Here is a 16,554-nt window from a genome sequence, read left to right as displayed (position 1 = left end):
CCCTTCCCGTCTTGCGTTCCTCTCTTCCTTTCCGTTCCTTGCGTTCTTTCCCCATTTTCTTTCCTCTCTTGCATTCCCGTCTTCCTTCCGTTTTTTATTTCCTTCCCTCATTTGTATTTTCCTGGTCTTTTTTCCTTCTCGCTCCCCTTTCCTTCATGTATTTTCCCATTCCTTTCCCTTCTTCTCTTCCCCTTCCTTCGCCTTTCTACATTCCATTCTCCTTCCCCATCTTCCAGCCCTTCCCTTCATGCATTCCACTTACCCAGCACATTTTCTCCTCCCCATCCTCTTCCCCTCCCCCTCCCCATCCCCTCCCCATCCCCATCCCCTCCCCCTGGGGCGTAATGTAGGGTGAGGTTGGGTGGGGTGGGTGGGCGTCTGTGTGAACGCATTTCCAATATAGTCTAAGCTTCCTCCACTCCCACTTTCGCTACGTGCCCTCTCACCCTTCCATCCCCCCCTCCTCTCTCTCTCTCTCTCGTAATTTTATTTTTCTTTTATTATAATATTTTACACCATCGTATTCTATTCCTTCTCACCGCGCATTTTCGCCTTTATTGTAATTATTATTATTATTACTATTATTATTATCATCATCATCATCATCATCATCATCATCATCATCATCATCATCATCATGATCTTCTTTCTTCAACTTCCTCCAGTTTCCCACACCAACTCACCATCTTCCTTCCTCCCCTTCATTTTCTTCTTTTGTCCTCTTCCTCACCCCCTTATCTCCCCTTCCTCCATCTCCTTCTCTCTGTCACTCTCCATCACCTCCACCCTATGTCTTCCTCGTTTTCTTCATCTTTTGCTCTCCTCCCCCTCGCCTCCATTCTCTCTCTCAACGTCGCTCCCTCTCCCTCTTCTCCTGCCTTAATTCCCACCCCATCTCCCGTGTCATTCTCCATCACTCTCTTTTCTTCCTTTTCTTTCTCCTTCTCATCCTTCTCATCTTTTAACATCCTCAACCATCTCTCTCTCCTTCCTTCTCGCACTCTCCACCTCTCTCGTTTCTTTTACCCCACCTCACTCTCCGTCCGTCTTTCCTCTTCCTATCCGTCTCCCTTCCCTTCTTCCTCTCCCCTCCTCTCCCTACCCCACTCTCACTCTCTCCCTCTTCTCCCTCTCACTCTCCCCCCCCCTCTCCCCAAGCGTCACAGTTTACTCCTTTTCAGCCAGGAAATTGAGGCTGCTGTTTTTTTGTTGTGTGTGATTGTGTTGCCGCGTGTTGATGGGGAGGTGTGGAGGCAGGCAGGGAGAGAGAAGAGAGAGAGAGCGAGAGAAAGAGAGAGAGAGAGAGAACATATGTGGATAGTGAATTTATGGAGATCAAGGGAGAAAGTGTTGGAAATAGAGGTAAAAATGTAGAAGAGAGAGAGAGAGAAAGAGAGAGAGGAGGGGGGGGGGACGTGGAAGTGGATGGAGTGAGGAGGATATTGCTTGTCTCTAGTTCTTCAGGAGTTGGGGACAGGAGGAGGAGGAGGAGCTGGGTGGCCGAGGAAGAAGAGAGATGGAATTTGGAGGAGGAGAAGAGAAGTGGAGTTGAGAGGAGAGAAAGACGACGAGGAAGATGGGCGAGTTTTGTTTACTTACTTTTGCCATACAACATTACATTCTTGTTACATTTTCATCCATTTATCTTCTTATTTCATCTGTGCGTTTACCTGAACTCAAAGATTTAATTATTTTTTTAAGCTAAATAATCGTTGTTGTATGTCATTAATTTGTCCATACGTTGTTTTCGCCCATATTTGCATATTTATTGGCTAGTGATTTATGTACGCTATTTCCTTGTCACTGATCGTATAAATATCGTGTTACTTGTTTGTTTATTTGTAACAAAACTAGAACCGGTGTTTTATTTTACAGTAGTGAGTTACATTAAATTTATACAGTATTTTGTTATTAAACATTGTCACAGTACCCGTATGCCGTTGTTTTGCAATCGACTTTTTCATTCTTGCGTATATACCGGTATCTTTGTGTGTGTGTGTGTGTGTGTGTGTGTGTGTGTGTGTGTGTGTGTGTGTGTCCGACTTCTGAGCATAGGCTTCACAGCCTGCTCTCAAGGTCCAGTAGTCCTCCTACATACCATACACCTCTCTACATGTCACCACTTCGGCGCTAACACCCACCGTCATATTGAACACATGCTAGGGCTGTCTCATACAGGACTGGTGTATTGGTATTAGCGGGGGTACTTTTATGACATGTCGGCGGGTTATCTGGTAGATCAGGAAAGTCTGCTTTTATGAAATTCAAATCCTTAAACTGTTCCCTGCCTCAGCCGGGATTCGAACCTGGGTCCATCAGGACTGCAGGCCGCCTCTCTACCGATTCAGCCACCGCCTATCTATCTGTCTATCTATCTATCTGTCCACACACACACACACACACACACACACACTGGAGAGAGAGAGAGGGGGGGGAAGGAGCTTATATCTGTGCTATTGTTTACGACATGCCTCTTCATTCATAAGCCAATGTATCCCTGCTTACACACTAAGAAATGTATTGTTCAGACAGACGTACGGTATGCAGAATAGCCAATACATTTTTCTCTCAAGTGTCCGTAGTCGCTGCAGTCACATCAGCATCTCTGTATATAGTGAGGTATGATAAGCCTGGATGTGTCTAATGTGTTGACCATTGGTAACTGTCTTTAATGCTTGTGTCATGCAAGTATTCTGTTGACGTAATGTTAACCACACTAATGTATTGGTGCAAGTATATACATGACTGTGAGAACTATTTATCGCTGGTGATATCTATATAATTTGTTGACATAGCTGCACTAATACCTTTTATATATTGACTTGTATTAACTTTACATGAATACCCTTTGTAGATAACGTACTTGCTTCAGTTGCATATTTATTAAGGCCTTCAGTTCGGTGACTATTGCGTTTGTTCTTCCTACCTTTAGACAGTTTTATTCAGCTAAGACGAGACCAATCTTTGTTTAGTAGCTGGATACGGTGTGTGTGTGTGTGTGTGTGTGTGTGTGTGTGTGTGTGTGTGTGTGTGTGTGTGTGTGTGTGTGTGTGCAGTTAATAACCGCTGTTGAGAGCAACGCACAGTTAATAATAAATATTTTTTTTCCTTCCAGTGGGCGGAGGACTGAGCGCCATCATGGGGGAGTCGCCCAAGCTTATCCAAGTGACTGAGACAGGTAAGAAACTCACATTATTATTAATTATTATTATTATTATTAATTATTATTATTATTACTACTACTACTACTACTACTACTACTACTACTACTACTACTACTACCACCGCTACTACTACTGCTACTGCTACTACTACTATGTTGTGTGAGGCCTCTATTTGTATTTCATCATTATTTTCTTTGGATATTAGGTAACGTTGACTTCTTCCGTCTATCGTAATTTCATTGTTTTCCTTATACATTAATTCTACTGTTTGACGTTATTTTTTACGGATTATTCTTAACTGTTTTATAAATCAGTTTCTCTCTGGGTTATCTATAAAGGCAGTATTATTTAGGCGTAGTTTTTTTTTTCATGATTCATGGATTAGGTGTTTTTAATGGTATGTATTTATGTTTGGAGTTTTTAATTATGTTTGGAGTTGCTGCCAGTCTTATTTTTTTTAGTCCCTTTCGTGTACGTGACATTTTCGCCTTAATTGTTTTTCTTTTCTTTATAGTCCTTACTTTTTTCTTGCTTGTCTATCTTTTTGCGTTTTTTTTTTTCTCCTGCCGTACATATTCGTCTTTTTTCTTTTTCTTGCTTATCCTGTTTTTGGCTACCTATTTTTTTCTCACTTTTTCGATCTTTCTGAGTTTTAGCGTTGACACTTGCCTCCCTTCCTCTTCTCTCTCACACTCTCACCTTTCATCCTGACTCTCCCATTAAGTTAATCTCTGGCTCCACTCTCACTCTCTCTCCCTGACTCTCACTCACTCCCTGACTCTCACTCACTCGTCCTTGCTCTCTCTCACTGTCTCTCTCGCTCTCCATTTACTTCCCGGACTAGTTTATTTCCTCTAAGGCTTTTCTCTCTCTTGCTGACTTAATATTTCTTGCTCACTTTTTACTTTCTCTTCTCTCCTTTTGTTTCTTTTTTAGTCTTCTGCAAGGTGTTCAGAAAGTGACACAGCCCTATGAGGACATTGCGTTTATTATTTTGTGCATTTCACACCAAAGTACACGACGGATCATATTGTGTGGCCACTATGTCGGAGGAAGACGTCGATTGGTTAGGCTATGGTTTCAACAGGACAACGCAACGGCTTATACTACCAGAGCAATAATGGATTACCTTGAAAGTGTGTTTCCAGGACGACTGATTTCAAAACGGTTGTGGCCGCCTCTATCCTCAGACTTATCTCCCCCAGACATCTTCCTCTGGGGATATCTCAAGGATGCCGCCTATTCAGATCATCCCCACACAACTCAGCAGCTGCAGGCCAACATTCAACGCTGTGTGGACAAGATATCGCCCGAAGCATTGCAGAGGGGGATTACAAACGTGCTTTCGTCGTGCGCATTTGTGTGAAATGCAAAATCCAACAATTGTTATAATAAATGCAGTGTCCCTATAGGGTTGCATTACTTTCCGAACACCCTGTATTTACGCTCTTGTCTCTGTTTCTTTTATTGTTACGGTTATCCTCTCACCTCTTCTCACTACTGTCACCATTCACTTCCTGTCACTACTTACCATCTCCTCTCACATTTGTCCCTTACCCACGCACACACAAAACCATTTTATCACCACTTGCTTATTCACCAGCCACTCATCACCCTCCTTGCTACTTCCACCCGCTATCACCACCACTTAACTCATCAGTACCGACTTTCTCACTACTTTCATCATCACTTAACCTGCTCTCACCACTCACACCCACCCTCATCATTCGGTCCCTTACGCACTTCACCCCACTTACCTCTCCGTCCTCACTAATCACTCACATCACCACTTGTTGCCACCACCCACTCACCCACACTCACCACTCCTCCTTCACCCACTGAAATACGTATAATAACCTTTTTTACCCGCACTCACTCACTCATACACCCACTCACTCACTCACTCACATCACCTCTCGCCACACTCAACATTCAGTCCAACCCTCCCTTTCCACCACCTGCTCCCGCCCTCCCTCTTTCTCACCTCTTTTTTTTTTTTTACATTTTCATTTTTTTTCTCTCCCTGCCTTCGTTCTTATCACGGTCTTTCTCTTCATCTTCCTCTTCCTCCTCTGCTCGATTTTGTGCGTATATTTATCTTCCTCTTTCTCTTACGTTCTTCTTCGTCTCTCTTCCTTCTCCTCCTACGCTGTTTCTTCTTTTCATTACCCACTTCATTTATTATTCTTATATTTTCTCTCTCTCTCTCTCTCTCTCTCTCTCTCTCTCTCTCTCTCAGCGATTCCCGCTTTCCCCCTTTACCCCTCTTTCGTCTATTTCATCCCTCCCGCTGTCTTTTGTCCTGATTCGCTTCTCATGTTTGTCTCCACCCTTGTTTACTTCCTCTGGCTTTTATCTCTCTCTCTCTCTCTCTCTCTCTCTCTCTCTCTCTCTCTCTCGTACAGTTTCCTCATATTCTTGTCCCTCCTCCGTTTTCTTCTCTTCTTACGCCTGATGCTCTCATTTTCTTCCCCATTTCTTCCTCCTCTTCTTCCATTATCTCATTTCATGCATCAGTCGTCATTCCGCCTATCATCCTTTTTCCCTATCCCCCTCTTTCCTATCTGTCTTTATTGTATTTTTTTGTTTTTATTTTGTATTCCAGTTCTTTGTATTGTAGTTTGATGTTCCTTTTCTTTTTTTCTTTCTTTTCCAGTCACTTTGTTTATCCCCCCACCCCCCTTTGTGTGTGTGTGTGTGTGTGTGTGTGTGTGTGTGTGTGTTTGACATCATCTTTCTGTGTTTATTGTCTTAGTTTATTTTCCTTCATTCACCCCCTCTTCTTTTCATGTACCCTCTCGTTTCTTCCTTCCTTCTGTCAGCCCCCTTCCTCTCATTTCTTCCTTTAATTTGCTTTCCTTTCCCCTTCTTTTTTCGTCGTCCTACTTGTGCGAGTATATGCAATCTTAAGCCATTCTTTTTTTATTTTTCCTTCCTTCCTTCCCTCCCTCCCTCTCTCCTTTCATTCGTTCATTTATCCATTCATTTCTGTCGCTTTCCCACACTTTTTATCTTTCTATTTTAGTGTATCCTTTACCATTATCCCTTCCCCCTCTCTGTATTCCTTTTGCTTGTCTTCATGAAAACTTTGTAAGTCCTTCTTTCCTTTCCTTTCAGTTCACCCTCTTAATCGTCTCATTCGCAACATTCTTGTCATTTTCTTTCCTCCTCTTGTGCTGCCCTTCTCTGTGCTTCGTTTATCACCTTCATTCTCTATTTTCACATTCTCCTTTTTTCTGTCATGTTTGTACCCTACATAATATGACCCTCTTTCTTCGTCCCCCTTCTTCTTTCTTCTCGTATCTTCCTTCCTTTCTGAATATCCTTCCTCCTCCTTCCTCTCGTTTCGTCCTGCCTTCTCTCCATGCAGTCTTATTCGTTTTCCTTCCCTGTGTTATCGTCCTCCACCTGTAAACATCCTTACACCTTCCCGTCCCCCATTTCGTCTTCCTTCGTGCACCCCTACTGTCATTCTCCCCCTTTTCGTCCATCTCTACACACCCATTCCATCTTTCTCCCCCCATCCCTCATTTTGTCCTCTACACATCCTTACCCTCTTTCTCTTCCCCTATCCCTCATTTCGTCCTCCTTTACACACCCTTACCCTCATTCTCTTCCCCAGTCCCACTTTTCGTCGTTCTGTACACAACCTATCCACATCATCCTGCTCTCCCACTTTCTCTCTCCCCCTTTTCCCTCTTTTCGTCCTCCTCTGCACACCCTCTCTTCCTCCCCCCCTCTTTTCGTCCTGCCCTGCTCTCTATGCATCAGTCCCGTCCCCCCGCCAATCTCCCCTGGTATTTCTTCATTACCTGACGTGGCTGCAAGACGGCAATTGCAAGGGTCCAACCGCCTAGGCAATACCAGGTCGGGGAAATCATTGTTGCCGCCCTGACCTGGTTTTCTTGGCAACTGGTTATTGTGATTTGCAAGAGAAAGGATGGGGTTGGGAGAGGCAGGGTCCGTGGAATGGGGATGGGAGAGGGATAGGAGGAAGGAAGGATTTGATGGGGGAGAGGACATGATACTGTACTGGTGGAAAAGGGGTTGAAAGAAGGGCGAATTGCTGGAGATGTAGTGGACGGTATGGGGTGGAAAGAAATGGGGAAATGTATGAATAGGAGAGTATGGGGATATTGTGAGGGGTATTGGTGGGAAATATTGAATAGAATGGGTAAATGAAGGAAAAGGGAATTGATGTGGAGGGGGATATGATGGGGTATTGGTGGAGATGAGGTGGAAAGAATAGGGAAATGTCGCATGAATAGGAAAGACGACGAGGATATTATGGAGGTATTAGTGAAATTGAGAGAATGAAATGAGAATACGTGCGAGAGAATATGAGGGAGAGAAGATATGGGGGAATTGAGGGGGATGAAAGGGAAATCGGGAGAAGATTTGTGGGAAAGAGAATATAAGAACTGTTTTGTGAGTAAAAGAATAAAGTGAGGAGTAGGTTGGATAAAATGAGAATAGGAAGGATAAAACGGGTGAATGGGGGAAAGAGAGTATGAGTGGCAAGTAGAACCCATTTTTCTCGCCTACTGGGATGGATGGGGTTGGGAGAGAGGGTACGATTAATGGGGATAGGACGGAATGGAGGGGAATGGGGTAGAAAATAAGAGGAGGATATTATGGGGGTATTGAGGAGGAATGGCGGGGAAATGGGGTGACTATGGATAGGGCATAAGGTGGGGAATGAGTAGGAGAGGCTGTGAATGGAAGAGTTTTATTATTGGGGTATTAGTTGAGATGGAGAGACGGGATGAGGTTAGGAGAAGGAAAGTCGACGGAATGCGGATGGAACGGAATGGGTGATAGGATGGGAGGAGGAGAAATACCGTAGGTGGAATGGAGAAGGGTCTATAGTAAGAGTCTATGGAGAGGGTGAAGTGTCTGGCGAGAGAACGCTGAAAGAATTATTGGGAAGCAGAGAGGGTGGAATATTAAAGGGAAAAGCGTAATAAAAAAGAAAATATAGAGGGAAGAGAAATTAGAGAAAAAGAAATGTGGAGAGAATGTAGAAAGTAGTAGGAAGTGGAGAAGAGGGAGTATAGATGCACAAGGAAGGAAAGGAGCATTGACAAAAGACAAATGAAGTGGGAAGAAAGAGAAAAAAGGTGGAAGAATGTGAGCAAAAAGAGGAGAGCTGAAAGTGAAAGGGCGTATGGGGAAAAGAGAGATTAAGGAAATGACTAGTTAAAAGAGAGGGAGAGAGAGAGAGAGAGAGTAATGGCAAGAGGTAGGAGATATATGATACTTTAGAATTGATGATAAATGGATTTGATTGTGACTAATTTTGCTTCTGCTTGTGATGATGGAGAGTGATGATGGGGTCGGTTGTGATGACGTACCGGTAGGTGATGGTAGTGATGAAGACAGGTGATTAATGGTGATGGTGGTAGTGAAGGTGGTAGTAGTGTTTAGTGGTGGTGATGATGATGCAGGTAGGGTGGTGATTGTAATGATGCTGAAGGTTGTAATGGTGATGATCAGTTGATGATTGTATTAATGGTGATGTTGATGGTGATGATGATTGTGGTGGTGGTGGTGGGGTGGTGGTGATGATGATGATGATGCCAGTGGTTGTGGTGCAAGTCGTGGTGGTTGGTGTGGTCATTTCATTATTGTGGGTACTGCACGCTTGATCACACCCGCGGTATGCACTGCTACTACCACCGCCACCACCACTACCACAACTACCAACATTGCCACACCGCCTGCCACATCTATTATTATCCTACCACACAGCCCTCAGCAGTACCATCACAACTGTACTCTCATTACTGCTACTACTGCTACTTCTACTGCTACTACTACTACAACAAATATATCTACACCAACCACAACTATAGACATCTTCATTACCCCAGTTACCTGTAATACCTGTTTAACTGCATTTTCTGTTGACATTAAGGTAATTTTCTTCACCTTCATATTTTCCCTCTTTCCTCCCCTTATCTTTTCCTCAAGTCGTCTTTACTTCTTTAATCTCTCTCCTCCTCCTTTCAGCCAACTTTTTCCTCTCTCCATACTTCTCTCCTCTCTCTCAGTTCCACTCTCCTCGTCCTTCTCCTCCCTCTTCCCTCTTCTTCCTCTCACTCTATCCCTATTTTCTCCTTCATCCATCCTCCCAGTACTCTCTACTTTCGCTTTTCCAGTTCCCTTCTCCCTTTTCACCTAGCTCTCTCTCTCTCTCTCTCTCTCTCTCTCTCTCTCTCTCTCTCTCTCTCTCTCTCCCCAGTCCCCTTGCTCCCCCCCCCATAGTGCTGACTAATGGGGAGGAAGATGATAATGTGAGGAGTCTTTCTGTCAGTAGAGGGAGGGGAGGGGGAGAGGAAGGGAGAGAGGGAGGGAAGGAATGGCGAAAAAAGTGAAAGGAAAGGATAGATAGAGTGAGAAGGAAGGGTGAAAGTAGGGGGAGGAAAGAGTAGAGATGGGGAGAGATGAAAATGGAGAGAGAGAGAGAGAGAGAGGGAGGGAGGGAGGGAGGGAAGGGGAGGAGGATGAGCATCGTCTGGTTCCGGGGGCCATTGTGTCAACTTGTGGTCAAGCCTCCACGGTGGTCTGTCCAGGAGGGGGAGGTGGGGGGTTAGTTGTGGTTGGGGGATTGTGGAGTTGTGGTTGTGGTGGTGGTCGTCTGGTGGTTGTGTGACAGTGGGATGGTTGTGGTTGCGTGTGATGGCAGTGTGGTAGTTGTGGTAGTAGGCTGATATTAGGTTGTTGGCATTGGTTTTAGTAGCGATGTGGCCGTGCTAATTTTGTGCGAGTTGGTGTGAAATTGTAGTGGGGGTTTGGAATGGTAGGGAAGTGTGTGTGGGGGGGGGGAGGGCGGAGGTGGGTGTGTGTGGGGGGGTAGAGAAGGTAGATGTAGGTGTGGTATTGTGTCATTGTGGTCGCTGATGTGGTTGGTATGGTCTAGTGGTAGGCCTCCCCTGTGCAGCTGAGTGGAAACATGGTGACAGATGCCGCTAAGTCTTCACCAGCTGGCCTGCTTTTGACTTCTTTTCTCATCATTCTTTTCCCCTTTTTTTCCCCCTCTGTTCCTGGTAGCTTTTCTTGATTTTCACACTTCTTTGTTTTTGTCATCCTTTGTTTTCATTCACTTCGCCATTGTCTTTCTTAACTTTTTTTTTTCGTTTTTCTTCTTGTCCATTTCTGTGTCTTTTTCCTGTTTATTTTTTTCTTCATCCTCAATTCTCATCAGTTTTCATGTTCCATCCTCAGCTTCCTGTTTTTAGTTTCTTTCTCCCCTGCTTATCTCAGTTTATTTTATTTTATTTTTTTAAATGGACGTGTTAGTTTTCATAGTCTTTTATGAACTCATGCACTTGTATTCTGTTCCTTTTATTTTATTTTATTTTAATTTTTTATTTTTGGTGGAAATTGAAGAATATGAGTATTCACATTTCTAGAACAAAGTTGTGACATGAAAGAACTTTGGTTATTAATGTTTCATTGTGTGTGTGTGTGTGTGTGTGTGTGTGTGTGTGTGTGTGTGTGTTTGTGTGTGTGTGAGAGAGAGAGAGAGAGAGAGAGAGAGAGAGAGGAACAAGGCTTACCAGGTTTGCTCTTATATCTATCCTCACTCCTTTCTTTCTTATTATTCCACCTTCTCTCCTCTCCCTCTCTCCTTCCTTCCTTCCTTTCTTCCTTCTCTCCTTCCCTCCTCTCTCTCCCTCCTTCCCTCCTCCTTTCTTTCCTTCCCTCCTCATATTCACCTTTATAACATTCACATTTTTACTCCTGCTTTCTCTCCCCTCCTTTCATTCCCGTCCTTCCTTTTTTGTGTATATTTTTCATTTCCCTTTTCCTCCATCTCGTTACTTTTATTTCTGTTCTGTTTTCTATGTGTTTTTTAAGATCCCTTTCGTACCCGTGGATTTTTTTTTCTTCATTCTTTTTAGTTTCATCATCATCATTATCATCATCATCATCGTCGTCGTCGTCGTCATCATCACCACCATTATCATCCATTTCCTATTATCAGTATTATTATTTCTCGTCATCATCACACTAATAAACGCGCCTCACATGAGAGAGAGAGAGAGAGAAATTACTAACCGCAACCCGATATGGATATTCTCTCGCACCTTCTCTCTCATTATTTCCACCCCTCATTTATCATTCTCTCTCTCTCTCTCTCTCTCTCTCTCTCTCTCTCGCTCTCTCTCTCTGTCACAGGCATTTTTCATGATAGTGATGAATAATTATGTTAATAATAATAGACGACGGTGATGACGGCTTGATAATGATGATAGCACCGTAATCATCATCATCACCATCATCCCCTTCATCACCATCATCATCATCATCATCATCATCATCCCCTTCATCACCGTCATCATCCTCATCATCATCTCCATCCCCTTCGTCATCATCATCATCACCATCATCAACAGAAACATTTTTACTCATTTAGCGCTGAAGTGATAAAAATTTTCTAGTATTCGCTATAATCCCTTCATAATTGCATTGCTCTTGTCGCCATTTCGCCATCGTTATTTTTAATGTAATTCCAGTGTTGTTGTTATCCTTCCATTATTGTGCATGTGTTATGTATTGTTTTGCAGTTCCCAGTTATTTTATTGCATTTATTTCTTTATTTTTGCCTGGGGTTGTTGTGATTAATTTATCTTCCTGGAACTCCTCTCATGGTAGGGAAATCTCTTAGGCCCAAGCACGTCTCCCTCAGCGATTTATTTTCCAAACTACCCATTAACATCCTATATATATATATTTTTTTGCTTATATCTTTTTAATGTCGAAGTAATTGCATGACTACACACAAGAATATAGTGGCAGAGTAGAATCAGGAGTAAATCGGTAAGGAAGAGGTGTTTGTAAGCTTCTTAACCACACGAGAATGTTATCCATAGTATATTCGGCTTACTCCAGAGTCGTTGGAATCGAAGTGTTTCTCTCTCTCTCTCTCTCTCTCTCTCTCTCTCTCTCTCTCTCTCTGCTACTGCTTTTAATTTCTTCTTTTTCCTGCGATGCTTTTTTTTTGCCGGTGTTTTTATTTTTTTGTGTGTGTGTTTTTTCTGACAATTTTTTACTCTTTCCGATGTATATTTCTGTCATCGTTGTTTATTTCTTTGCTCTGCTGCATTTTGTTACGATCTCTCTCTCTCTCTCTCTCTCTCTTTCTCCGGAGTCATACATTATTTCTGCATCCGTGTTTTAGTTTGTTATACTCTCTCTCTCTCTCTCTCTCTCTGTTTTGTCTTCGCTGTTTTCTCTCTCTTACATTGTTATACTTTTCTCTGCTACGTTATATTTCTTCTCTGCTACGTTATATTCCTTCTCTGCTCTATTTCCTCTCTGCTACGTTATATTTCTTCTCTGCCACGTCATATTTCTTCTCTGCTACGTCATATTTCTTCTCTGCTACGTTATATTTCTCTGCAACATTATATTTCGTTTGTTACGTTATATTTCTTCTCTGCAACGTTATATTTCTTCTCGTGCTCATTATCATCTCCTCACCTGCTCTGATAGCCTCTCAAGGGAGGAAGGGGGTAGTCCTCCCCTCCCCCCTTCCCCCTTGTCCCCCTCCCTCTCTCCCTCGCCCCCCTCGTGTTTCCCCCACCTGATTGGATCTTCTGATTTACGAGACAAAGTGCGCGTGCTGGGAGGTGGAGGGGGAAGAGAGGGAGGGGAGATAAGAGAGCGTGGTGGGAGGGGAGGAAGGAAATGGTAGTGAGAGGGGAAAAGGGAAGGGTATGGGAAGAGGAGGGGGAGAGGGAGGAGAGGTTGGCGAGTGGAGAAAGGGATAGAGTGGCTGGAGGGAAATCGAGAGAGAAGGGATGGGTGAGGGGAGAGTTATAGGAAAGGAGGGGAAAGGGAAGATTGGAAAATGAAAAGTGTGTCTGGAAGGGGACGGGAGGATAGGGAAGAGGAAGTGTGGGTGATGATGGAAGGAAAGGTGAGAAGGGAGGGAGGAGAAAATGATGGAAAGAGAAGTGAAGAATAGGGAGGTGGGAAGGTAGGAGAAAGAAGTGGGTGGTGAAGGACAGAGGCAAAGAGAACAGCTCAGGAGGGGGGGGGGAGACTGCGTGTAAGAAGTAGTGCCAGAAAAAGAGAAGGGGGGAGTTGGGGGAAGGAAGTAATGTAGGGATTAGCATTAAAAAAAAGGGAGGGAGAGAGGGGAATTGGCATGGGATAAAGTAGAGGAAGTAGGAAATGGGTGGGATTATGGGGGAGATTTTGGGAGGGGAATTGGGGGAGAATAAACAAGGGGAAGGATATTATAGCAGAAAGGGTATCACAGGGAGGAATTAGGTGGGATACGAAACTGAGGGAAAATAGGATAAGGATTAAGGATATAACTGTAGTAGATTAGTTTGGATGCAAAGAGGATAAGACTGGATTTTGGATATCAATGTGAGGTATTATGGTAAGTGGAATGAGAAGAGGGAGGGAATACTGGCTACGACTGGGATAAGACTGTGTGTGGACCCCTCCCCTCTCCAAGGTAGTGTGGTCGGTGCTGTAGGGTGCCAAGGGGAAAGGCCAGAGTGATGAAGGGGAGCAAAAAACAGGTGAAGAAGTGAGGCATTGTGGAGCGTAGAGGGGATATGGAGGAGCTGGAGGTGTGGAGGGGTTCAGAGGGAGGGTGTACGTTGTGTGGTGGTGTTGTGAATCTGGGAAGAAGAGGTTATGGTTGTTGTTGTGGTGGTGGTAAGGAGATAGGAGTTATGGCTGGAAAGTGTGGGGGGTTTAGATATGGTAGGAAGTTGGGGTTATAAATGTGCACTGGTACGAAATAAACAGCAGCAAACCAATTAATGTAGGCAGTGACTACGATGACAGTTTTGAGTCCAAGATAAGGATGGCAAAGAAAGAACGCTCCCTCCACCCACCAGTCCCTCCAGAAGCCGGCTGGATAAAGTGAGAATAGCCACAATGCTGTTATATAGAAAAGCTGGTATTGAAATTTGGTAGGAAAAGATGAGTGGATAATGTACCGTGTGTATTTAACACAGTCATGACTTGTAAAGGAAAGTCGTGCGAGGTTGACATTAGGTTAGATGATGGTGGTGGTGATGAGAGGGAGGTGGTGATAGTGAGTTTGAGTAGAAAGATGTGGTATTAGTAGGTATGGAATGTTTGTTTATGATGCAGAATGTCTTTTATAGAATTGCGGTGCAGTATGTGTAGTGAGAAGGTGTGTGTGTGTGTGTGTGTGTGTGTGTGTGTGTGTGTGTGTGTGTGTGTGTGTGTGTTTTAGTGTGTGTGTGTGTGTGTGTGTGTGTGTGTGTGTGTGGTTGTGGTGGCTTTGTGTGGATGGGATCAAAGCTAACTTGATTCCAGTATTGACCGGATGTGAACTTGTTGAGCTTCCGTATTGACAGAAACTCACCCCCTTCCACTTACCCTCTCCTCTCCTGCTCTTCTCCTTTCCTTTCTCCCCTCCTCCTCATCTCCTCTCTCCCCTCCCCCTCTTCTCCTCTCCTCTCTCCCCTCCTCCTCTTCTCCTCTCCTTTCTCCCCTCCTTCTCTTCTCCTCTCTTCACCATTTCCTTTTCTCTCTTCCCTCTTCCACGTCATCTATTTTCCTTCTTCCTTTCTTCTTCATCCCCTTCTCTCCTCTCCCTTTCTCTTCCCTTCTCATCTTACTCTCTATTTTCTCTACACCTCGTATCTCCCTCTCCATCATTTAGTTTCCCTGTTCTTCCCATCTTGCCCCACCTTTTCTCTCTCTCTCTCTCTCTCTCTCTCTCTCTCTCTCTCTCTCTCTCTCCGGCAGTCTTCCCTTCCTCTTCCTCCTCCTCCCCGCGTCTCGCCTCACTCCCTCTCTCCTCCCTCTATCCCTCTCTTGGCTTCCCACCCTTAACCCTGTGACCTCTAACGTAGTGCTTCCTCCTGTCCCATCCCTCCCTTGAACCATTTTGATCCTATTAATTATTCCCCTTCTATAATTTCTTCTTCCCATACATTCTTAACTTTCCCTCCACTTCAGCCCCCTTCACCCACCACCATAACAACTGCCCCATAACCTCCATCCCTCACCTCCACAACACACGTCACCCTACAAACACCACAATCTCCACCCCACCACCACAACCTACATCACCCCACCACCTCATCCCACCACCACAACCCACCTCATCCCACCACCACAACCCACCTCACCTCACCACCACAACGCACATCACCACACCACTACAACCCACCCCACCCCACCACCACACCATCTCCCCATCACATAACCCAATCAATCCATACCTTAACCCAAATCACCCTACCACCTCAGCCCACATCACCCCTCCACCACACTGTCCACCACTCCGCCACATTTTTCAACCTTATACAACACGTCTATTCATCGCTCCACACTGTTCGTGTATTCTACTCCACACCTACATCCTAACCCACACCATTCTCTCTCTCTCTCTCTCTCTCTCTCTCTCTCTCTCTCTCTCTCTCACACACACACACACACACACACACACACACACACACACACACACACACACACACACACACACACACACACACACACACACACACACACACACACACACACACACACACACGATGCATCTGTCCTTCGCCTCCGTCTTACCCCTCTCTCTTCCCTAACCCTTCTCTCTCTTTCTCCTTTATCCTCCGTCTCTCCTCTCTCTTCTCTTCGCTTCACATCCCTCCAGTTTCTTCCAAGACTTCCGGCCACTCTGTTCCTATCTCACGCAGCACCTTCCCTCCCTCCTTGCATCTCTCCCCACTCACCCTTATTCTCCTCCCTCCTTATTCTTTCTCCCCACCTTTGTCTACACTTTTAACACACCCCTCTCTCTCCTGCCGTGCTTCTCTCCCCAGCCACCCTTGCTATCCTCCCTCCCCACTCTTCCTCGCTCTTGTCTCCCCACTTCTCTTCTCTCTCGCCTTCCTTGCATCTTTCCTGTCACCCTTACCCTCAACTCCTTCCTTCCAGTTTTTCCTCTCAGATCTCGTCTCTCACCCTTTTGTCACCCTTCTCCTCTCACTCTTCCTCCCCGATCTCTTCCTCCCCACCTTCTTCTCACTGTTTTCGCCATAATTTTCCTCCCTACTAGTAATCCATCCCTCTGTCTACATACACTTCCTTTTCATTCCTCTCTCTTCCCATTGTCTTGAAATCTTTCCCCTTACTCTTTTCATTCCTTCCCCCGTATCCTTTCCATGCTGTCTTTCCCTCCATCGTCCTCCTTTCATCTCCTCTCCCGTGTTTCATCCGCACTTAACCTCCTTTCCTTTCCTCCTTCCGTCAGTTCTTCCTTCCTTCCTTCCTTCCTCTCCTTTCTTCCTGCCCCCCTCCCTACGTCTCTTAACCACCAATATTCCTCACATATCTCCTTCTCTCCCTCTTTCCCTACACGTCCATCTCCCTTCCTCCATCCTTCCCC

General features: G+C 44.8%; 1 protein-coding gene across 1 annotated transcript in view; it reads left to right on the top strand.

The window, feature by feature from the left end:
- The window catches only part of LOC145405824 (uncharacterized), a 629,196-nt gene that overhangs the window by 284,585 nt on the left and 328,057 nt on the right, over nucleotides 1-16,554 (top strand). The window contains exon 3 of the mRNA XM_080277062.1: nucleotides 3,116-3,178. Coding sequence (XP_080133188.1) covers nucleotides 3,116-3,178 — 63 coding nt within the window. The remainder of the gene's footprint in view (nucleotides 1-3,115; nucleotides 3,179-16,554) is intronic.

This window comes from Coenobita brevimanus, chromosome 68 (genome assembly GCF_032717465.1).
Source record: "Coenobita brevimanus isolate Jiangsu-jjx chromosome 68, ASM3271746v2, whole genome shotgun sequence".
NCBI lineage: Eukaryota > Metazoa > Arthropoda > Malacostraca > Decapoda > Coenobitidae > Coenobita > Coenobita brevimanus.
This window is presented reverse-complemented; position numbering and strand designations above follow the sequence as displayed.